The following is a 25,688-nucleotide window of genomic DNA, read 5'->3' as shown; positions in this document are numbered from 1 at the left end:
TGGACTAAGTACTAACAATCTACTAACCAAGCTTAATTACTAAATTAAAGAATACAGGCAGAAAATGAAACTAAGCCATCTTTCTAAACTATAATCTTAAACATCCTTATTGCAAGGCCAACTAAAGTGTGCAACGAGTGGTAGCTAGGCAAATTGCTTTAGATGTTGTTCAAGCACTAATGCATTTAAGTGTGTTGCAGTTCATCAAGTTGCGTGGAAAATTCATATTTTATTCAATTCCTCAAAAATGAACCCACCAACCTATTTAGACTAGTTATATCTTTAGCTAATATAACCAGTCCAAATATCTCTAATAACCTATGATTAATAGGTTATTTTTTTAGATTTAAATATTTTTTTGTATAAATTTAGTGTGGCCATTGAAAAAATTTCTTAGTTTTACCACTGCATCCTGCTAAGGGTTCATGACGGTATTGGTAATTTTTGCTATGTCATGTAGATCAATTTTAGGTATTTCAAGTGAAATGATTAGTGACTCAAAACAATGTACAGAAACCATGAATCCTAAGAGAAAAGTGTTTGAACAGTGATGACAATTCTGGAGGGCGTAACTACTAAGGGAAGTGTTGGTAATAGTAGCTGAGCCAGAAATTTGTCTTTAGGGGGCAAGTTTAAAATGAGATCATAAATTTCTAATCTATATATACTATATTTATATTATGTACAATGAAAAGTGCTATATTCACAATAAATTTTATGTGGCAGGTTGTTATTGGTTTCACCATTAAAATTATTTTTTTCCCACCAACAACAACAAATAACAATCCACCACCTAAAATTTATTGTGAAAATATAGTTAAAATGTTGTAGACATGGCATTTTTCTATGTACAATAATCTAAAATAGAATTATAAATGAAATTCTATGTCGTTGAATGCATAAAAAAATAAATAAAAAATAAAATAAAAACATATAATCAAATAAGTGAATAACCAATCATATATTTTGGTCTTTTTTTTTTTTTTTTGAGAGAGTTCCAACCTATGGCGTCCGCTGTTAATAATAATTCTTTATTATCAAATCAAAACACTAATCAGTTTTTAGTATAGGCAGGGATTTAACCCTAGATTTCTTATACAACCATCAGAGACTTTACCAACTGAGCTAACTAAAACCCACATATTTTGGTCAAATTTATAATAATATATTATATTTATATGCTATATAATATAGTATAGGGGTGGACCTACATGTATGAGTGGAAAATTTTAAAAATATTTTAATACTATATATAAATATTTAACATTTTAATTATTAGCCTACAAAAATGGAACTCGGCCCCTCAAATATTTGAGCTAGTCCAATGATGCTCTAAAAAAAATTGTCCAATTTATCTAGTAGTTATAGATAATGTTTTTTTTTTTTTCACATTTTTTTTTTATTGTAAAATGTGTTGTTATGTTTGTTAAAGTTTTGGATCATTCATATTTTTGAATACTTCATTAGCTCAATTGAAATTTTTTTTACTCACTTTGGTAGACAATTTGGTAATTTACATTAAAAATGAAAACTTTAAAGATTTCCTATGAAAGATACTAAAGTATATGTGTGTGTAAATGTATATGTTTATGCATATTTCTGAAAGTATGTATAAACTAACAAATTAGTATCATAAGTTGGTCTCCCCAAACAAAAATTTTTAACTACGCCCCTGATATAGTATATTTATCATTCTCCATTTTAATTAAAAAAAATGTTATATCCATAATATTTTCACAACATTTTCACCATAAATCTTAAGTGACGAGTTATTATTAGTTGTTACTAATGGACAAATAATTAATTTTAATTGTGAATTTAAATTAGAACTAATAAAAAAATTAAAATCAATATCAACTTACTAACTATAATTTATTGTGAAAATATTGTCCCGTAGCACTTCTAAAAAAATTAAGGAATAATAGAACAAGAGAATGAAAGCCATGTGTTTGGTTGCTGGAAAACATTTTCCGGAAAATACATATTTTCCGGAAATGCTAATTTCCGGAAAAGGAAAATGAATTCGGGTGTTTGGCTGTCTCGGAAATCGTTTTACGGAAAATCAATTCCGGTGTTTGATTCGTCCAAATATTTTATGGAAATCGTTTTATGGAAAATTAATTCCGATGTTTGGTTCGTCCAAATATTTTACGGAAAATACTTTACGGAAAATAGTTTGGATCATTTTACGGAAAATGATCTAGAATCTGACCCAAAAAATCGTCCATCCATGAATGAAGTTTTGGAGGAATTGGAGAAGATCAATGCTATTAAGGAAAAAGTAGCTGCGCCGAAGCATAATCCTAAGCCCAATAAACGCAAAGAAGATAGGCACCAACATCACCATAACTATCATAAGTCTCCAATTCACCAAAACCATGGTGTTAATCAAGCTGGAGCTAGAGCTTAAATAACTAGTTTGAAGCTATATTTTGCTCTTATAGATAAAATTCAAGAACCTGCATTCCCTATACATATCTGTAACAATACAAAAATTATGGTCATTTGGTTCAACATCAAACATAATCATTCGAATATACCCATAATATTTATATAAAAACAGCCACATCAATCGTTCACCATTGGCATTACACCTCAATGGCATACAAAAATGATACCTATTTGTGGTATCTGAACAGTACAAATACATAATTTGGGCAATTGTATCATCCCAATAATACAAAAGAGTACATATATAATACATTGATAGGTCAATATTAATACTACAACAAAAGTTAATTCCTAAATCTACCATCACAATCAACATGAAATAAGCAAATCAAATTTGTAAGAAAAAATAACCATCTAACCACAGCTTCCTCAAAGGTTTTGCATCGCCAAAAGCCCAAGAAGTATACTTCCTCTCACTGGCGCCAAGAATCGGAAAGGTGAAGGATAACACTCGGTCAGGGTTCCACGTGTCTGACCCAGAACTGTCCACGTAAGCTTTAACACTGTTAAGATAATCCAACGGTTTTAACTATACCACAAAGCTAGAGCTTACTGGCTTAGCTCTCCTTAGCAAAAATAAACACAAACTCACTTTCTTCTTCTTCTTGTGCAATGTTTCTCAAAGTCTATACAACAAATCTTGGATTTCAATCCAACCCAGTTCCCACATTCTCACCAATATTCAATCCAAGAACTCTCCCTTACAAAACTCCCAAGCTCTTTGAGTCTTCAAGTAGCCATAGAAATGTTTTTGTTTATAGGTCTAATGTTGTGGACAAGCAGCAACTAGTGTCATTCAATGAGCCTGAAAACCAGCTCATTGAAGCCCTTATCGGGATACAAGGCCGAGGCCGCTCTGCTTCTCCTCAGCAACTCAGTGTATAGTGTTTCTTTACACAATTCCAATCACTTTTGTCCTTTGTTTATTTGAACTGCATTTAAGATAGTTACTGTGGTTACCAACTTTTGATTTTAATTTTTGATGATATGAGAGATTTTTGCAGGATGTTACGCGCGCCGTGCAAGTTCTAGAAGGTTTAGAAGGTGTGCCGGATCCGGTGAGTGGTCATTGTTCTGTTTTGTGGTACTAAATTGAAAGTGTCATTTCTGTTTTGTTTGTAGCACAATTGAGTTTGGAACAGTTAAAAGTGAGTTTTTCTTTTTTCTTTTTTTCTAGTGTTGCATTGTACAGGGATTCTTCATGTACTAAAGTTGGAAAACCAATAAATGCTACTACAATAGTACTGATCAATTTGCATAGGAACTTGAGTTAGAAGTTGAAAATTTCCCAATTATCTCTCTATTGCTTTGAAATTTCTACCATATGCTCTAAAAACAGGCTGAAGCATTATTTTCTATCACTCAAGTTTATGAGGTGTGGAAAATGGTTAATCTTCTACTACTACATGTTTATTCCTTAGAATAATTGACTGTGCCTTGAACATCTGCAGACAAACTCTAGTTTGATTGAAGGTCGATGGCAGTTAATGTTTACAACTAGAACTGGAACAGCATCTCCAATTCAGGTTCTTGCATTTTAGGTTTTTATGTTAGTTGTACCTAATTGTTCAGAATACGTTTCCAGTCCAACATAAAGTGTTCATGAAAAAACCAATAGATTTGCAAGATTAAGTGCCCTATATTTTACTAGAGAGCAGAAGAGACTGGTTTTTGCTTATGAAAGGAACATAATTCAAAAACATCTGAAGTTCTGAACTATCTCTTTTCTTATGAGTCATTCTTCTCAAGTACTAACTACTAATTAGAGGGTTAAAATGTGAGAATCACCGATATGAAATCAATATTTGTGCTCATGCTTTCTTTGTCATTGTAGAGAACATTTGTGGGGGTTGACTTCTTTAGTGTGTTACAAGAGGTTTACCTTCGGACAAATGATCCACGTGTATCCAATATTGTAAGATTCTCTGATGCAATAGGTGAGCTAAAGGTGGAGGTATGACTTTAATTTTTTAACTGTCATATTTATTTATCTTGCTGAATTATATATGGCAAGGGTTCCTAGCCTTGCCTCTTCAGAAAAAATATGGCAATGTTATATTGTAGCTAGTCATGGGGAAAAAAATTGCAGTTTTGCAGTTTTTTTCACTCATTCTCAACAGTGATATGGATTATGTTCTCAAAACTCAATTGCATTCCCCTGCAATCATTTAAATTCAAAATATTGTCATTTTCCTTTGTACATAACTTGGCTTTCCTCTCTTACATCATGAATTATCTTCTGTTACGTGCAGGCAGCAGCATCAATTAAGGATGGTAAACGAATACTTTTCCAGTTTGATCGAGCAGCCTTTTCTTTTAAATTTTTAACATTTAAAGTGCCATATCCAGTGCCATTTAGACTATTAGGAGATGAAGCAAAGGGTTGGTTAGACACGACATACTTGTCTCCTTCTGGAGACCTCCGTATCTCAAGAGGAAATAAGGTAAATGAGCACTTTATTAGTTCCTATATCTCCTTCAGCACTAGTGCTGTTGTTGGCTTTACACTCCATAATCATAAAAATTTCTAAAACCTCCTTTCTATTTGATCTGCTAAGGATATCCAGCAATATCTCTGTAGTGCAGGGCACCACATTTGTGCTGCAAAAGAAAACTGAACCGAGGCAAAGATTACTGTCAACCATTTCCACCGGTAAAGGAGTTAAGAGAGGTAAAATTGCCAATTCAACTTTTACATTACATGTCATTAAAAATGTTGCTTTGTTGCTGATTTGGTTTCATTTTGCCAACATTGCATTGCGTTTGCTATAACTTTGGCAGGCAATTGATGAGTTTATCTCCTCAAACCAGAATCTAACTGGAGGTGAAACAGAACTCCAAGAGGGTGAATGGCAAATGATTTGGAGTTCACAGGTAGTTTTCTAAAGATAACAGCATTTATAGCATATATTTAGTGACTGAACTAGAATGATATAAAAAAAATTATCTAAAGTAGTCTATACAATAAACAAAGTAGTCTATACAATGTTGATCATTTCACTAGAATGTGATCATAACTTAGATACTGGATTGAAATTTTGGCAAGAGGTAAGAATAGTAATTGAGAGAAGACATGGGGCAAATTTTAGGCTATAATTAAAAGTGAAGTGGCTAAAAGACTTTGCTTGAAGTAGTGAAGAAACTAATACAATTAGTCATCAAAATATGGTTCTAGATAAGAGTAACATCATCAAGAAATCATATCGCACACTCCAAATAGTTCAATAGGAATTTGTTGACGTTGGTTTTGCTGCCACTTGGGCGCACGATTTAGTAATGCATGCATTAAGAATGTTTAAGATTTAAATTTTGTCAGTATTAGCATTCTGGTAACTTAGATGGATGGCTGTGTTTTGTTAAAGATAATATTATTATAGTGGTTTATTATGCATTGGTTCAAGTTGCCCAACTTAGTGTAGATTAAGTCTATTTAGGGCTAACCCTAGACCCTATAGCTCTTATACATACCATATATATTAAAGTTTCTTTGTGTAACTGTTTAAGATTTTACACCATGGACATAGGCCACTAGGCCGAACCAGGTAATCCTAGTGTCCTCCCTCTCTTTTACATTTCTACTCTATTTTCTAATTCCTTCAATTTATTGAATGTTTTGGCCCGTCATTTTTAATGCTCTAATTAATTTTACTTGGTCTCATCTTAGTTAGCATATTCCGTAGTATCCAATTAGAGTTGTTGATTTGTTTGTTGTTATATGGGGTTTGACATTTTGATTGAACAACTGACCAAGCTACAAAATGTTTACATGGTAGTCCATGTGTCACACATAACACACTCACTGCATTTGACCTGCTAAAAGTACACTCAGTACGTACTAGCTAGGTTTTAACATATAGATGAACCATCATCTAAGTTGCCATGACATGTGAAATGAGAATGATATAGATCATGACTCTCTTGAACATTTGATTGAAATCATTGCATTACAAGGTACGGATATACCTACTGAGTGAAGTGAATGTTCACTGGATATAAATAATGAATTGCTTGATCTTGATAGATAGATAGTGGCGGGGAGAGGAAGAAGTGGGATTCGAATCAAAGAAAAATACGATTACCGTTGAATTATCACTTGAACCCCAATAAATGACCTAATCTAACATGTAAATCACTGAGACTAAATCTAAGGGTTAAAATAAAATGATGTAGAGAAGGAAAGAGAAAATAAGGGAATTAACATAGCTTGATTTGATTACTTACATATACTAGAATACTGGATCTTCAAAATTCTTTACTTTAAAGAAGTTGTCCGAATTGGCTGAATTGGACTGAAATAGACTAAATTAGACCGACATGGATTGAAGTGGAGCAAAGTATACCAAATGGACCTAATTGGACTAAAGTGAACCAAACGGATAGAATTAGACTGAATGGGCTGAATTGGACCGAAATAGACTTAATTAGACTAAAATGGACCAACGTGAACCAAATGGACTGAATTAGACCGAAGTGGATAGAATGGATTGCATTAGACTAAAATGGACCAAATAGAACAAATTAGAGCAAATGGACTGAATCATCGGCCACATCACAGTTTTTTTTTAATTGATTTGCTCCTCTAGTTTTTTGATAATATTAAATATATTAACCAACTGACTTCACACATTTATCTTGGACGTTTGTTTTTTTCCTAATAATATATTGGAAGGTTTTAACTTTATATATACTTTTCCTTTACAACTTCATCTATTTTAATTTAGAGATAACTCTTTCCACACTTTTCTTTTTCTTCATTGCTCTTACTTCAATTCATTACTCTTTTTTTTTTTTTTTAATATTAGCAAAAAATTTAGAGGAACAAATCAATAAAAAATAGTGACGTAGCTAATAATGCGACTCAATAGGAGTGTAGTAATATTAAATATTATGCTTTGACTTTTAGCTATGACAAGCTCATGAAGGCTCAATTTAAATATATATTATTATATATTTATAGGTATGCTATAAATACATTTAATATACTTATATAGCCCTGGAATTATATAGATTATGTAGATTTGTAAATTAGCTCACAAAATATCAAATATTTATTTGTAATTTATTGATAATATAAATAGTTCATTTTGTAGTAAAAAGTATTAAATTTTTAACAACACATGGTTGGTGAATAAACTTTTTATAAGTTCACAAACAAAAATAATTAAATCTAATTAATCCAAATAAAATAATTTCAATATAATTTAGTTAGTATTAATTATTAGCATAGATTTGTTAAGAGCCATGTAGCTTGACTGATTCTTTATTATGTCCCTAATTTGGTGAATTTCTCTCGTGCATCTTTGCTAGAGCAAAGCGCACATTTCTTAGCTTGACTAATTCTTTTTTATGTTCCTAATTTGGTGAATTTATCTCGTGCATCTTTGCTAGAGCAAAGCGCTCATTCCTTTTGTTTAAAGACTTTGGGAAATCTCTAGCTCGTACTTTCAACATAAACGTCCATGATTTAAATCTCCCCTCTCACAACTATAGAATTATAAAATTAAAAAGGAAAAAAAAAAACTATTAGCATATTTTGGTGAATACTTAAAAAATATTAGTTATAGCGTTTACTATATATGAAAAAAAATAAGTTTATCAAGTTGCTTTTGAAAAAGCATATGCTTATTCAACAAGAAAATGATCAATGCTTGAACAATTTAGTATTTATGATATTTATTGACTTTCATTTTAACACTAAATTTAGGGCCTTCATTTTAAAGATATCACCCTAATAATATCACTTCAAGGGGTAGCAGAGAGCATGTAGTTCATAGTTATTGTATTGTCAATTATCAAAGATGAGAAAAGTTTAGTATTTTGTGGGTGTCGTGTACGAGCCAACGACAAACCCAGACAACTGCCTGCAGCTACAACAAGAATGGCTTCATAGTTTCCATCTCTAGCTGTTGATTTCAATAAGGACTGCAGAAGGATTGAAAATACGCATAACAACACCCTATAAAATACTGGCCCTTCTATCAAATCCAAATAACCTCATTGCACCACATAATAAACTATCATCAAAGTATTATATTAGTTTTTTCCTATATGCCTCAAGTTTCTCTCTTCCATGGCCTCTAAAACTTTCACCATGAAATTCTTCTCACTACTAATTTCTTCATTTGCCATCATCCAACTGGCAATGGCTGGAGACCCAGACATCTTCACTGATTTTATAGTCCCCCCAAATGTCACCAACGTTGATGAGAATTTCTTCACATTCACTGGCTTGCGTGACCTTTTTAAGGGAGGCCCTTCCACAACTAACCCACCCCACATTCATCCTCGTGCTTCTGAGCTTCTTTTCGTGGTTGGAGGTACCCTTCAAGTCGGGTTTGTCGATACAACCAATAAGCTCTTTACTCAGACACTACCAACGGGTGATATCTTTGTGTTCCCAAAGGGACCTGTGCACTTCCATACAATGCTGATGCACAAATACCTGTTGCAGCGATTGCAGCATTTGGGAGTGCAAATGCTGGAACCATTTCAATTCCCAACACTTTGTTCACTACTGGCATTGACGATGTTGTCTTGGCTAAATCCTTCAAGACCAATACTACCACCATTGAAGCTCTTAAGGCTGGTCTAGCTCCTCCCACGCCTTGAGGATGACGTTCATTAAGAGTACTACATTACCATATCTCCTTGTTCTTTGGTGTTTTGTGCTTTATTTTTTTGTTTGGAATAATTTTTCTTCTTGTTTAAAAGGGTATGACTATGTATCATCAAGTTTGTCAACGTTAAATGTTGTTCTCTTATCTATCATCAAAGATATATTAATTTTTATGATTTTCGACATTTTTGGATAGCAATCTGCATCCTTTTGTTTTTTTATATTAAATTCACGTCACCTTTAAAATAGATGAAGTTATATGAGCTTGAAGGCACAACTATATGTTATACAATGAGCCGTCTTAATGTCTTCTCCCTCTTTGACCATCCTTTCTCCAATTCCAATGGAGGGGGACTTAAGTCTGGAGACATCACATCCTAATGGAAAGAGATAAAGTAAGGATCAAAAGACCATTCATACTATTGAAGAACGCATCATTGAATTTGATGATTCAAGGGTCCAAAAAGTATCTTAGTCCCTATATCAATGAACAGAATTTATACTTCAAGTCATGGCCATATAAATCTCATAGTTATAAAATTAGTACAAGCTTCATACATACATTAATGTACTCTCTCTCTCTCTCAAACACAAACAGAATACAATGCATCAATTCTACTTTATGGGAGTGAAAAAGCCGCACCGCCAAATCTCAACTATTGGGGCTATGATGGTATAGCACAACAAATAGTATTAAAGATGTCTTTAGAATAGTTACTCTCAACCCGAACGTATCTTTTCTCATTTTTAATTACCGAATGGACCAAAATGGACCGTAATGGATCAAAGTGGACAAAACTGAACCAAATAGACAGAATTGGACCGAATGGACCGAACTAAACCAAGTAGAACCAAATAGACAGAATTGGACTGAATGGACCGAACTGAACCAAATGGAAAGAACGGACCGAACTAGACCAAATAGACCGAATAGATTAATATGGACCAAACTGTACCGAACTGGACCGAAATGACTGAACTGGGCCGTATTAGACTGCAATCAATAGTAAAAAATAGTGACATGACTAATGATGTGGTTCAACATTAAATGTTAGGCTTTGACTTTTAGATAGGATATGGATGACATAAAACTGTATTATATAACTTATGTTTTGACCATGAGATTATATGGGCATAAGATCTAAAGGTATTGCTACCTTGAAACTAACTTTCCATTGATTCAATTTAGAATATCTTACCAATAATCAAAATCTTATTAAATGCTTTTGTTGTTTACAAAATAGATATTTGAAGTTATAATTAAAGGGATGACTTTGGATCACAATTATAATTAAGTTTTAACAATAGCATGGTTACTCCACATATCTTACATTTGTTCCCATTAAAACCAATGGAGAACTTTATACTTTACATTGTACATGTCCCAAACTTATTTCTAGTAATGCAAACAACAGAACCAAAACCACACAATAGAAACTTAAAACAAGTCATAATGATATACATGACGGCACTGACCATAGATTGAGAAGCAGATTTTAGTACATATCTTATTCTCATTTTCATCAAATCCTGGATAAGTTCAGCACAGTTGATCATCAATTCACTCTCCTGCAGTTCTTGCGTATCTGTCCACGGGACCCAGGAGGTGGGCTTATATTCCCCATCTTGACCATGGACTTGGCAAAGTCATCAAAGAAACGATCCGTGCTAATGCTATAATCTTGAATCAAACGTTTAGTTTCATAACTATTCAACAAAACTTGGTCGGAGCTAAGTAGGGCCTTTCTATTGAGCAAGTTCTGAAAGTAATGGTTGTCAAAATCATTAGTTGGGAAACCTATTGGTGAGTCTCGATCTAGGGGTGTAGTAAAGTTTCCGATCTTCGAGTCTAAGTCAGCACTATAGCTACTAACGTTTGGGCACAAAAGTTGCAACTGGAACAGCATATGTTCATCCATAGAACTGTCTGGACGACCCGTTTGTTCGAAGTTGAACAACCTATTGTTGAAGGCAGCACACCTAGCTAGTCCAATTGTATGAGAACCTATACAAAAACCAAAACGCTCAAAGCATCAATTGAAAAAATAAATTTAATCATATAATGTGGCTCATGAATACTAGAGAGGATGTGTGATTACAAATTAAAACAAGAGAAATAACCTTAAATATCATAGACTATTAATTTAAGGTCATCAAGGTGATTTTAGTTGTGAGAACACGTTAATACATTACGTATTATGTTAGCAAATTTTTAGAATACTTTATGCGAAACTTAAGTACCTGATAAGGATACCACATCAGTTACATCGAGTCCTACTTTTTTGAACTTGGCAATGATATTATACAGTGAGTCAAATGCAGAAGGAATTGAAATATTTGCTGCAGCTTTGCTTGACACAAATCCGTCTCTTCTGCCCAACAGAACATTCCACGTTGGTCCTCCAGTCTGCAGATTATCACAGAACATAATATAATATATTCTGTGAGTAATATTAGGGACACAATGTTTTTATCATTGTTTAAATGGTTTGTAGTTATTAAAGCAATATCACTTTCACTTGAGTCTATCATTGGCACCACTTTAACTATACTATGTCAACTATTTTGTGTCACTAGACTTTTTGCATATTCTATACTAGAAGTTTTGTGGTTCAGTTTGCAGTGGGCATATCAGTTTGCGGCAGCAAGTAACTTTGAAGGTCTAAGGCAACAGTGGCGGGCCAGAATTTAACTTTAGGAAGGGCAATATTTTATAATTAATGTGTATCTCCATACATATGGAAGCATAGACAGATAAATTTTATAATACTTAAGACCAATTTTAACGATAATACACTACTTATGTAAATACCAAGCTGCGTTTTAATGTTAGAAAATCCATAAAAAGATAGCATATCCATTATATTATATTATTTTTTAGGTATATATACTAATAAGCCATGTTTTCATTTTTCTATAATCAAAATTCCACTTATATATAATTCTCATGCGCTAATTTTTAGTAATTAGAGTAATTCCAAGTACAACTTATATGGGGTTTTTTTAAACTCATAAAATAATTAAATTATTACATTTTAAAACCATATTATAAACATTTGTGCATATACTTTAGAATGTAACTTAAAAATTATATTAAATTATAGAGTTTATTATATAATTGTTTCCAAATTGTATTATTAATTTACATATATATTTTTATGAAAAAAAGAATTAATACATAAAGAATTTGAGATGTTAACCTGCAGGGGAGTTTTGGGTGGACTTGTTGCGTTGGTCCTAATCCTAAAGCATTCTGATTTGGGTTTTCACTTGGTGAACATATACTATTTTTGTGTGCGCATTTGTGGTGTATATTCTTTATATTGTTGAATGTGTTTATCAATATTGAGCATTGTGCTTTGAATATTGATTAATTAACTACCCAGTTAAGAATTGAATAATTTAGTTAATTTGGTAATTAAGCCGTATAGGGTTTAAACCTAACTCTCATCCCAGATGGATAATCTTTTTTTGCTACATTAAATAGAAGGATGTAGCCTAAAGAATTGAACCTGAGCCCTCCCCATAGGCAATGGAAAGGCCAAAAATGCTACTAATTAAGCTGAGAAGCTCTTGGCCCCTATACAGTGAGAACTGGAGTTCGAATGGCTGTTTTGCATGTAAATGCAAAAATATAATAATAGTAATAATAATAATAAATAATAAATAAATAAACCTTATAAATGACTAGTTCATCCTTCTCAAGTTGCCTCCAAATCAAATATCAAATTGTATATTGTTCTCCTAGTGATCAAATATAATAATAATAAATAAACCTTATAAATGACAAGTTCATATCCTTCTCAAGTTGCCTCCAAATCAAATATCAAACTGTATATTATTCTACTAGTGATCAAATATATGTAATAAAAATAATAAAGAAAAAAACTTACTATGACGACGGAATCTCGAGCAACTATTGCTAGTATATCAGCACAAGACACAACACCACTACATTCGTATTCCACAGCTCTTTTAATATCATCTACAACTTCAAATCCTCTAACTGAGTTTAAATTGGAAAAGGAAACCTTCTCACCATCACTTACATCCAACAGTATTGATCCATCACAACCCTAGAAAGGGCAAAGAAAATATTATTATTATTTTTATTATACAATGAGGCCATGACTTTTGCCTCATAAGAGTTTAAAGGCAAAAGTAATTAAGTTAATAGACTTTGAGAGGGGCTTCAGAAGCCTTCCCACTTCTCACATATTCAAAAAAGTACCTTTAAAAATAAACAAATGTACCAAGGAATATTTTGAGGATCCTAATTGAAAATCCCTTTTGTAAATGAAAAATCTCTCCTTAATTTGACAAGCATTAATTGAGATGCGAAGTCCTCAGCTGATTCTTGGGATAATTAGTTTCATCAATTAAACTTATCAGCCCTTTTATATATGACCAAGTGGCATTTTTCTCATGATCTAAAGTAAATTTACGAGAAATTCTTTGTTCACAACAAGAGTAAAACACCAATTAAAAGTTATGAAAGAGACAAATAACAGAATAATTTTGATGGACATAATGAAATGTTGGCAAAAAAATTGATGCTCAAACTCACATTTACAAAGCAATCATGAAAGTGAAGCCGAAGCAAAGAGGCAGCCATACGAATTTCCTTGAAGAAAGCTTTTTCCACCTCATACCTCACAATATTGAGAAGATTTGGACAAGTTCTCTCATAAAAATATGGGGTCAGCTGAGACCTTGCACCCAGGAACAACATAAAGAAAGCCATAATCAAAGAATAACCATAAAAGCTGTTAGACTTCTTCATGGTTACTTCAATGGCTCCCACACAACTGATAATGTGACTTATAAGGTCTTGATGGACAGTTAAGTGTTAGGTGATGTCTGACATGACAGTCATACGGCATTCAATTAATACTTTATTTTGGCTGTTAGTTACGTCAGTATTTTTTATTTATCACTTAACGGCAGAAATCATTTTGACATAATACCAAAATAATGTTAAGAACTTGATTGACATAGAAGACACAACATAAAAAGTTAAAGACTAAATACGCAATTTATCCCTTAATTTATAACCAAGATCACGAGAGAATTGACAATTGTATAATTTATTACAAAATAATTTAAGTGAGAGTGATGTATGGCAGCTGCAACCAGTGTTTGCCTGAGTTCAAAAAAATGCACTTCAATTGATAGTTAAGTAAACCTAACAGATTATTCGTTTAAATATTAGCAAAGTTGTAGTTAATTGAAAGAATACTATGGTGGATTGAACAGGTATTATTGATAGAATGTGAGCTTCTTTTGCAAGTTTTTCAATCAAATCAAAACACACTCAGAAGCATTAGTGCTTGTGGAAAATGTAAAGCTTTCTACGTACAACCACTTTGGCGCACAATTTAGTAAGGCGTGCATTAAGAATGTTCACTAAAAAATTTAATTGGTATTAATATTATGGTAATTGATAGCTACATATGTCAATTTATTTGTAAGTCTTGTATTTTCATTCTCTCTTTCCCCAACTCCTATGTCTTCCGTCTATATTATATCAACAACAATAAAAATGTCAATTTGGTACATATCTTATCTCATCTTATTTAAAGGAAGTCAACCAATTTAGTTAGTCGTGCATAAAGAATGTTCAATAAAAAAATTTTGTTGGTATTAGTATTATGGTTTTTTTTTTTTTTTAATTGATAGCTGCATAGGTCGATTTTGAATTTTGATTCTTTAACCATATCTTATCTCTCATCTTAAAGGAAGTCACCCAACATAGGATATTCCTTGGTACTTACTAAGTTGAGGGATTCTGACTCGAACTTCACCCCCACATATATCTCCGAAAGAGCATTATAGAAGTGAAGAGAAAAATTTCCTCATTGTGACTTGATTGACCATACAATTCAGATTAACTAGTAGCAAAATTAATTTAGTGTATTTCTCCACTTGATGCAGTAAGAGGACTTATACTTCTTTCCCATCTTAATCAACGAATTAGCGAAGTCATAGAAAAAAATGACTAAGCTTCCAATATAGCTTTCAACAAGACTTCTGGTGATTGATTTAGCCTAAGTGACTAGAATATAATATTTTCTTTAATAGTGTTAAAGTTGTTGTGTGATTGAGTAATGAGCGGAAGCATGAAAAAAAGAGCAATTGATTGAGTGGTGAGTGGAAACATGAAAAAAGAAAGTGAACAAAAAAGTTTTATATGGATCAACTTAACGGCTTATGTCCATGGTAAAAAGTCATTGATAGCTACATATTTGATATTAAACACTTCAATTACAATGAACACAATTAGGGTTTGTATATATGCTAGAGAACCCTGGACTAACCCAAGACTAATCATAGACTAACTCAATATTATTTAATTTGATTGTTCTAACAAGTACATGAGTTTACAATTGATTTATAAGTCACATGGGCTATATAATATGTTTTAAAAACAAAAAAAAAAAAAAATGAGGTAGGTTATGAAAGTAAGACTAATAAATATTAGGGGGGTATGTGCAACTTTTTAAATCATACCTAAAAAAGGTGTAAACATGCTATACTACTAGTGAGTAATTTGCAATTACTATTTTAATTTTTTTACAACTATTAAATTTTGACAATATATATATATATATATATATATATGTGTGTGTGTGTGTGTGTGTGTTAAAAAATTAGCTTGTACCTAGCTAAATAAAGTTGATCAATGTTCACAAGGGCACCCAAACGACTAATTAAATCAAAAATCTATAATGATCCATGATGAGCTCCACATGTGACGTTTAAGGCATTAACTCATTAACTGTGCTTCCAGCAGGTTAATTAAAAAAAGAAAGGCAGAAAATGCAATTCGTACGCCATTTTCTTGAGCAAATTCGTTGTTCATGGCCACTAATTTTATCATATTACAAATTTACCAACTATATATATAGTGGATGTACATATATAATTAAGTATCTGTTTGGAAACAGCTCTTATTTAGCTGAAACTGAAAACTTTTTACTGAAAGTATTGTAGATAAAGTTAAAAGGTAATTGAAATAATATAGCAAAGCCTGTAAATAGTATCAAAAAGTGCAATGAGACTCAAGAATAGTAGCAAAAATAAGTTGAATAGTAAAAAAAACTGGTTTTTTAAACAATACCTAACGCACACTAAATAAGACAATTTGAGAGATAAAACAAGCAGGCAGCATAATGTCTTATATTAAATTAAACAATTAATCCTATCAAAAAAAAAAATTAAACCATTAAAAATAATAATATTACTTTTTGTCATCTTGAACCGAAATTGATCAAAGTGGACAAAATTGACCGAATGAACCTAAATGGTTTGAAAGAGACTAAAGTGGACCAAAATGGACCGGAAGAACTTGTGTGGACAGAATGGACCGAAGTGGATCTAAATGGACTAACATGGACCCAAATAGATAGAATGGACTGAATGAACCAAAGTGGACCGAATTTGAAGGCATGTATCAGTAACAATATTCCTAGACATTAATTTAGTTACAGGCATATTTACATGTGCACAGACTTTTTTTTTTTTTTTTTGGGGAAGTAAGTGATAGAAATTTATTGATGTATTGTAAAAAGGATTGAAAATACGTCATTTTAAAGAATTTGGTATGTAATTTTTCATATTTTTTTAGTAGTCATTACAAAGCATTGAAAGTACTACAATATTTTCCCTTTAAAGCTTTGTCTTCCATGCTAAATTATTTTGCTGGTTGTATGTCAACAGCTTCATGTCCGAGTTATAAATTCTGGTAAAATGGAGCTGTGTAGGTTCATATATCAGCGTAATTTGAGCACCCCATATAGCCCAAGTAACCATTTATAGCCTATATTTTATTCTCCTATCTATGAAAGGGAAAGGCAATGAATTGAGTAAGAGTAATGAAGAAAAAGAAAGTGTGAAAAGAGTTCTTTCTAAATTAAAGTAGATAAATGTGTAAAGGAAAAGTATATATAAAGTAGTTAAAATCGTCCAAGATATTATTAGAAAAAGAAATTGTCTAAGATGAATTTGTAAGGTTAGTAGGTTAATATATTTAATATTATCAAAAAAATTAGAGCAACAAACCAATAAATAAATAAAAAAATGATAACGTGGCTTATGATATGACTCAACATAAGCGTAACGATATTAAATGCTATATGTTGAATTTTAGAGATTATATAAATGTTATTCTTTTTGACATTTATAGCAAAAGGAAAAGAGAATATAGAGAATATTTTTATAAATGATTTTGTATCATTAGTACTTTCTTTTCCGTTGTTTTTTTTTTTTTTTTTTTTAATCTCTCTATGTTTTCAATCTTTTATGGTGTATGCTGAAATTTCCCCTTTTTTCCCCTTAAATATTCATTTGAAGAAATGTTCGTAAAAAAATTCTATAAATAAATATTAAATTAAATATTTATTATACAAAGACAATTTATAATGAAAAAAAATGTGCCCTATATATCAAATTGACCATGCATTGCACTAGATACACAAATAGAAATATAGAATACTGTATGCCTGGATCCTATTGTAACTAGTGAGAAATAAGATTATATATCCGATTAATCCAATCAATTAGTGTTCCAAAAACTTCATTTACTACAAGTCCCAACCTTTTAATCTTCGAAAGTCTCATAATATACAAATATTTTGACAAAGTTGGAAAGATTGTCCAAAGATAAATACTTTCTGAAACTTTCTTTTACTTATCAGCACTGGAGCTGTGAGCTCCCTTGATTGATATTTATAGTTATCCAATTGAAAATCATTGAGTAATCCATTATAGAGAACCTTTCTGAATTTGATTTTGAGATGTTATCAGAATATCTTACACATAAACGACCCTGACAAAGTTTGTCTGCTCGCTAGCTAATACCACCTAGCCATCATTTTGCTTTGACCAGGCATAAGATATAAACGTATTGCTACCTTGAAATTAGCTTTCCATGGATTCAAATTTTAGAATATCTTACCAATAATCAAAATATATGAAATGCTTTGGTGGTTTGCAAAAGTAGATATTTGAACTGATAATTAAAGGGACCGACTTTGAATCACAATGAAAATTAAGTTTTAACTAAAGCATGGTTACTCCAAAGATCTGACATTTGTTCCCATAAAACAAAGAACTCCATATATTATACTTTACATTACAAATCCCTCAAACATTTTTTTTTTTTTTTTTTTTTTTTAGAGAAAGACAAATCCCTCAAACTAATTTTTAGTAATGCAAACAACAAAAACAAAACCACACCAAATAGAAACTTAAAATAAGTCATAATGAACATGACAACACTGACCATATATAGATTGAGAAGCAGTTCAGCACAGTTGATCAATTCACTCTCCTGCAGTTCTTGCGTATCTCTCCACGGGACCCAGTAAGTGGACTTATATTCCCCATCTTGACCATGGACTTGGCAAAGTCAACAAAGAAACGATTCATACTAATGCTATACTTTTGAACCAAACGATTAGTTTCATCACTATTCAATAAAACTTGGTCGGAACTAAGTAGGGCCTTTCCATTGAGCAAGTTCTAAAAGTAATGGTTACAAAATCATTAGTTGAGTCTCGATCTAGGGGTGTTGTAGAGTTTCCCAAGTTTGGGTCAGCACTATAGCCATGGCTACTAGCGTTTCCGCACAGTGCTTGCAACTGTAACAGCATATTTGTATCCATAGAACTGTCTGGAAGGCCAGTTGCTGAGAAGTTGAACAACCTATTGTTAAAGGCAGCACACCTAGCTAGACCTATTGTATGAGAACCTATACACATCCCAATTCTCAATGCATCAATTGGAAAAATTAATCATATAATGGCTCATGAATACAAGAGGGGATATGTGTGATTACAAATTACAACAAGATCAGAAATAACCTTAATATATCAGAGACTATTAATTTATGGTCATCAAGGTGATATTAGTTGTGAGAACATGTTAATACTTTATATTATGCTAGCATATTTTTACAATATTTTATGCGAAACTTAAGTACCTGATAAGGACACCACATCGGTTAAATCGAGGCCTACATTTTTGAACTTGGAAGTGATATTATACAGTGAGTCAAATGCAGAAGGAAGTGATTGATCTGTTCCATTTATGCTTATTGACACAAATCCATCTCGTCTGCCCTAAAAAACACTCCATGTCGGTCCTCCACTCTGCAAACCATTACAGAACGTATATGGTGAATTAGTGTGAACTTGAATATCGATATTCTCCACCAACTATTTTTTGTTTCAATCTTTCTTATCTTTTCTTATTACATTAAATAGAGGGACGTAGCCCTAATCATAGAACTTGAGCCCTCCCCCATGAAAAGGGCCAAAAGTGCCATTTGAAAATGACTATTTTGTTTTGCACGTAAATGCAACAACATAATAATCAAATAAATAACCTTATAAATGCTCGTCATTTCATTCATCTGAAGTTGATTTCAAATATCAAATTATATTTTATTCTTATAGTTATCATATATATATGTCAATATAAGAAGAAGAAAAAAAAAAAAAAAAAAGAGAAGGATTTGAACTAACTATGCAAGTACTATATTGATCAAGATGTGAATTCTTCAGCTAATTCTTGGAATTATTAGTTTCATTAATTAAATTATCAACCCTTTAATGACGTTGGAGTATTTTTCTCTTGAAACAGTAGTAAGGTTTCTAGACTTCTTTGTTCACAGCAATAGATACTAAAAACACCATATAATTTAAAAGGAATGAAATAGAAAAATAATAGAACAATTTGATGCTCAAATTCACATTTACAAAGCAATCATGAAAGTGAAGCCGAAGCAAAGAGGCAGCCATACGAATTTCCTTTGCACCTCATTCCTCACAATACTGAGAAGTTTTGGACATGTTCTCTCATAAAAATTTGGGGTCAGTTGAGACCTTGCACCAAGGAACAACACAAAGAATGTAATAATCAAAGAATAACCATAAAAGCTCATAGACTTCGCCATGGTTACTTCAATAGCTACCATGCACGCACAACTGATCAAAGTATAAGAAGACCCAAAATGATAATGCGGTGTCCTAAGAGCAATTATTAACAAATTATTTTAAGAAAATTTTGATACCACTTTTATGAGATATAAAAAAGGTAAAAACATTATTTTTTTTTTCCCATAAAAACTCTTTTAAAATAGTTTATTAACAAACACCCTTAAGATATCTGTTAACATTTTCCTTTAATATTACCAAAGTTGTTAGTTGAAAGAGTTCTATGGTGGATTGCAAGGATGGACCCAGGTGGGGGCCCAAGGGGGCTAGGGCCCCCCCGGTCCAATTTTTTTCTTTTTTAAATATAGTTGCCCTACTTTCAAAACTTTAGACTCCCTCCAACTAGCCGTTGTCAAATCCAAAAACTTAACCAAAAAAAGACATTCACAATTGTGATTATATTTTAGCAAAAAAATTATTTTACCACAAAAAAACCAAAAAACCATATGTTATGGGAGAAGCTAAAGCTAAAGCTAAATATATACCAAGAGAAGCTAAAGCTAAAGCCAAATATATACCAATTGACTGTGGCAAGTTATTAAAAATAAAATACAATATTTTATTAAGACTATCTCTCTTCTTTCAATTAAAAAACTCAAATTTTCTCTCTTCCTCTATTATTTTAATGAATTGTTTATATTATTTTAAATGAAGTGCTGAAAAATAGAACATTTGATATTGAGTGTATTGCAAAATGAGACAGTAAACTAGATAAATTAGCTTTTTGAGATGTTAAAAGATAAATTTTTTAACACCACTATTGTGAATACTCTAACTTCAAAAAAAAAAAAAATTAAAAAAATTGTATTTTTTTTTTCTCTTTGTTGGAAAATGATTACATCTTAATGTATTAAGAAACAACGATTTTATGTATTTATAATTTGTTAATACTATATGAATGCCTTTTTGAAGTTTTTTTTTTCTTATACGCCAACCTCCTCTAACTTGAAATCCTAGTTCCATATGGATTGAACAGTTATTAGATTGCATAGGAAGAGCTTCTCACGCAAGTTTTTGAATCAAGTCAAAAGACACTCAGAATAATTAGTGCTTTTGGAAAAGCTAAAGCTTTTTACAACCACTTTGCGCACAATTTAGTTGGCGTGCATTAAGAATGTTCAATAACAAAAATTGTTGGTATTAGTATTATGGTAATTGATGGCTACATAGTTCTAGTTTCACGCTTTAACCATATCTTATCTCATCTTATTTAAAGGAAGTCACTGGACTTGGGATATTCCTTGGTGCTTTTTAAGGGCCAAAATGGTCAAATATCATTATTGGCCAAAATATTTGACGATCTATCACTATTTTGAAAATATATAGAGATATATCACTCTTTTGGAACTTGAATTTGTGAAACTCAAGTTTGTCATATAACTCGAGTTCTTTGAAAAATAGTCTTTAAGTTTGTCATGTTATTTTTCATGAAACTCGAGTTACACAGCAAACTCGAGTTTCAAAAAAGTGGTAGACTCTTAATTATTTCGCAAACAGTATTAGATCGCGAAATATTTCTGCCTAAGATGGTATTTGGCCATTTTGGCCACTTTTTAAGTTGAGGGAGTCTGATAAAGCATTTTATAGAAGTGAAGAGAAAAATCTCCTCAAACACGACTTGATTGACCTTACAATTCAGATTAATTAGTACTAAAATTTAGTGTATCTCTACACGTGATGCAGTAAGAGGACTTATAATTCTTTCCCATCTTGATCACCGCATTAACAAAGTCAGAAAAAAGGGTCTACGCTTCCACTATAGGCTCTAACTTTCAACAAGACTTCTGGTGATTGATTTGGGCTTATGTATAGAATATAGTACTTTCTTTTTCTTTTCAATTTTTAAGAAGAAATTAATAGTGTTGAAGTTTTTGTGCGAATGAGTAACAAGTGGAAGTATGAAATAGAGGGCAAGTAATTGAGTTATCAGTGGAAGCATGAAACAGAGAATGTACAAGAAGGTTTAAATAGTTTAGTCCAATAGCCTACATCTAACGTGAAAAGCCATTAACAGCTAATTATTTGATATTAAATGTGTGTTTGGCATGATATTTTTGCCAACTTCTTTTACTATTCAGTTTATTTTTGCTACTATTCATAAGTCTTACTGTACTTTTTAGTACTATTTATAAGTCTCACTGTACTATTTCAACTAACTTTTACTTTTATTTATAGTACTTTCAGTAAAAAGTTTTCAGTTTCAGCAAAATAAGGAAATCCCAAACAAACCCTAAATACTAAAATTACAATGAACCCAATCAAGGTTTATATACTATAGAACTCTAGACTAACTTTAGGCTAACCGTAGACCAACTTGAGATTAATTTACCTGTTCTAGAAACATATGAGCTTTTACAATTGGATTGGACTAAATAGGTCATTATATGTCTAACAAAGACAATTGGTCGGAACTAAGAACGCTCTTTCCGTTGAGCAAGTTCTGAAAGTAATTGTTGCCAAAAATATTAACGTAACCCCCTCCGGGGTATTGATCCAGGAGTGTTGTCTGGTTTTGGTCACCATCCTTGCACAATTTTTGCAACTGAGACAACAGATTTCTATCCATGGATCTGTCTGGAAGGCCAGTTCCTGAGTAGTTGAACAACCTATTGCTGAAGGCAGCACACCTAGCTAGTCCAATTGTATGAGAACCTATACAAATAAAACCCCAATACTCAATGCATCATATATGGCTGGATCATGATATACTACGGGGGATATGTCATATGTGTGACTACAAATTACAAGAAGAGAAATCTAAAAGCATTTTTGGGGGAAAAAAAATGTATCAGTGACTTTCAATTAAGGTTATGAAGCAATTTTAGTTGAGACTTGTGAGCACATGTTAAAATTACCAGATAAGGACACCACATCTTTTTCATCGAGGCCTACTCTTTTGAACTTGGAAATGATTACATCCAATGTGTCAAATGCAGAAGGAAGTGCGGCATCTGTTCCATTTATGCTTATTGACACATTTCCATCTCTTCTGCCCAACAAAACAGTCCATGATTTCCCTCTACTCTGCAAACCATTACCGAACATATATGGTGAATTAGTGTGTACTTGAATTTCCGTCAAGATAAGATACTTTCTATCAAGAACTTTGTGATTCAATGACATACTTATCCAATCTTTCTCATCTTTTCTTATTACATTTAATAGAGGGACGTAGCCCTTATCATCAAACTTGAGCCCTATGGAGAACTTCGGTTTAAATTCCTTTTTTGTTTTGCACGTAAATGCAACTACATAATTTATTATGAAAAAAAAAAAATTATAAATGCTTGTCATTTCATTCTTCTGAAGTTGCTTTCAAATATCAAATTGTATATCATTCTTCTAGTGATCATATATATGTCAATAGAAATAGAAGGAAGCATAAAGAGGAGGATTTGAACTTACAATGACCACGGAATCTCGAGCAACTAGAGCTAGTATATCAGCACAAGATACAACACCAGGACATGCACTCTCCACAGTACTTTTGATACGATCTACAACTTCAAATCCTCTAACTGAGTTTAAGTTGGAAAGGGCAAATTTCTCCCCACCACTTACATCTAACAATACTGATCCATCACAGCCCTAGAAAGGGCAAAGAATCCCCACAACGTTAAAAGAAAAAAGAAGTTAGAGACTTTGAGAGTGGTTTCATAAGAATTCTCACTTCTCAACTTACAGTTTTAAAAGAATGATAAATATTCTTTTACATTGATTTTATACATTCTTTTACCCTATATCTACATTGTATATGCATTTATGTACACATTTTAAAACGTGAAAATGTGATCTTTACATTTATAACATAAAAATAAATGTGAAATAATGAGTATGGGAGAATCATTATCATTAAAAGAAAGAACTTTTCAAATAATAATCAATATGCAAATTCTTCAGCTAATTCTTGGAATTATTAATTTCATTAATTAAAATTATCAACACTTTTATGACCTAGGAATATCTTTCTCTTAAAACAATAGTAAAATTACGAGACTTCTTTGTTCATAACAAGAGATACTAAAAACACCATTTAAAAGTTATGAAATAGACAAAATAACAGTATTATTTGATACTCAAACTCACATTTACAAAGCAGTCATGAAAGTGAAGCCGAAGCAAAGAGGCAGCCATACGATTTTCCTTATTGAAAGCTGTTTGCACCTCATTTCTCACAATATTTTGAAGATTAGGACATGTTTTATCATAAAAATTTGGGGTCAGTTGAGACCACGCATGAAGTAACTGCATAAAGAAAGTCATAATCAAAGAGTAACCATAAAAGCTGTTAGACATTGTCATGGTTACTTCAATAGCTTCCACACAACTGATCAAAGGATAAAAAGACCCGAAATGATAATGCAATTTCAGTGTGAACTGTTAAGGCCTCAATGCACATGAAAAATCTTGCAGGCTAAAATTATAACTAAGATCTTGAGAGCATTAGCAATTTTATAATCACCAGCACTATATTGTTAGTGCTGGTGATGCATGGCAGCTGTATTCTAGTCTAGTCTAATATAAGTGTATATATGTGTTAAGCTTCTTCTTGGAGACTTAAACCTCGGCCCTTACCTCCTATACCCCACAAATACTTATACCTTACAAATACTTATACTTGCAAAGTGACCATCGCACTAAAGGCGTGTAATGGTTTTAGTAGATTAGTGGTTTTAATATTACTAAAGTTGTAGTTAATTTTGAAAGAGCACTATGGTGGATTGAACAGTTATCAGATTACATAGAAAATGAGCTTTTGGTGGAAGTTTTGAATCAAATCAAAACACAGTAAGCATTAGTGCTTGTCGAATGGCCAAAGCAGCAAAGCTTTTTACTACCACGTTGGCGCACCATTTTTTGTTGGGCGTGCATTTAGAATGTTCAATAATAATAAAAAATTGTTGGGCGTGCATTTATGGCAATTGATAGCTACATAGGTTGATTTTAATGCTTTAACCATATCTTATCTAATCTAATTTAATGGAAGTCACTGAACTTAGTCAGGATATTAATCCTTGAATGACCTTACAACTCAGATTAATTAAACAAACAGGTGCCTTTGGATTCCTTTCTACATTTGGATTTTGATCGCTAAATAATTCTCTAGTACCTAGCTAAATATAGTGCTTGATCAATGTTCACAAGTGTTGAAATCACATACAAGCTCGAAGGTTTAACAAGAAATGGAATCACAAGTGAACATTGTGAAACTTGTGAAATGATTTCTTATCTTGATAAATATCTACCTCTGTTCTTTATATAAGAGAAACAGAGGAGCGGGAAACCACATAACAAAAAAACCAATTATCTAGCCAATCTAAACATGACAAGTGGCACTACTATGTAACTAACTATCAATTACTCTATGTACAAACGACATGCCGTTCTGTACACTAATATAATACCAGTAACTAAACTATAAGTGCAAGGTGAAGAAAGAGATAAAGGCAGTACACGTGTCAAGGAAAGAAGAGAGAAGAAATCAATGACAGTTAAGCACTGAAGAAAACAAGTGTCAAATTCTGATTGGTTGTATTGTTGAAAGGTTGTCAGTTAGTTATTTAGGCGGAAGCTTATTAGTCCCTGTTTTAGTGTGTATATATAGATTAGGTTTTAATTATTTT

General features: G+C 32.1%; 2 protein-coding genes and 2 pseudogenes across 3 annotated transcripts; 2 read left to right on the top strand and 2 right to left on the bottom strand.

Moving 5' to 3' along the window:
* The first annotated feature begins 3,003 nt into the window (after window positions 1-3,003).
* Window positions 3,004-23,219, top strand: LOC115977758 (probable plastid-lipid-associated protein 12, chloroplastic). Of its 2 annotated transcripts, XM_031099785.1 has the most exons (8): window positions 3,004-3,330; window positions 3,456-3,509; window positions 3,903-3,977; window positions 4,286-4,405; window positions 4,704-4,895; window positions 5,038-5,116; window positions 5,228-5,325; window positions 23,001-23,219. In XM_031099785.1, exons 1-8 carry the CDS (start codon window positions 3,064-3,066, stop codon window positions 23,121-23,123), a joined length of 1,008 nt encoding a protein of 335 aa, XP_030955645.1. In that variant the 5' UTR covers window positions 3,004-3,063; the 3' UTR covers window positions 23,124-23,219. The 2 variants fall into 2 exon arrangements, with proteins under 2 accessions (XP_030955645.1, XP_030955639.1); XM_031099779.1 differs by lacking the exons at window positions 5,228-5,325; window positions 23,001-23,219 and having other exon boundaries at window positions 5,010-5,113.
* LOC115977774 lies at window positions 8,214-9,079 on the top strand (annotated as a pseudogene).
* LOC115977748 (peroxidase 59-like) lies at window positions 10,624-13,850 on the bottom strand. Its single transcript, XM_031099769.1, has 4 exons — window positions 13,635-13,850; window positions 12,961-13,143; window positions 11,309-11,474; window positions 10,624-11,072 (listed from the first exon to the last, which is right to left on the bottom strand). The coding sequence occupies exons 1-4, from the start codon at window positions 13,848-13,850 to the stop codon at window positions 10,624-10,626; spliced, it is 1,014 nt and encodes a 337-aa protein (XP_030955629.1).
* LOC115977738 lies at window positions 18,386-24,532 on the bottom strand (annotated as a pseudogene).
* Between the last annotated feature and the right edge of the window lie 1,156 nt (window positions 24,533-25,688).

Source organism: Quercus lobata, chromosome 1, assembly GCF_001633185.2.
Source record: "Quercus lobata isolate SW786 chromosome 1, ValleyOak3.0 Primary Assembly, whole genome shotgun sequence".
NCBI lineage: Eukaryota > Viridiplantae > Streptophyta > Magnoliopsida > Fagales > Fagaceae > Quercus > Quercus lobata.
Note: the sequence above shows the minus strand (reverse complement) of the source record. Positions and strands in the feature narration are given on the sequence as shown.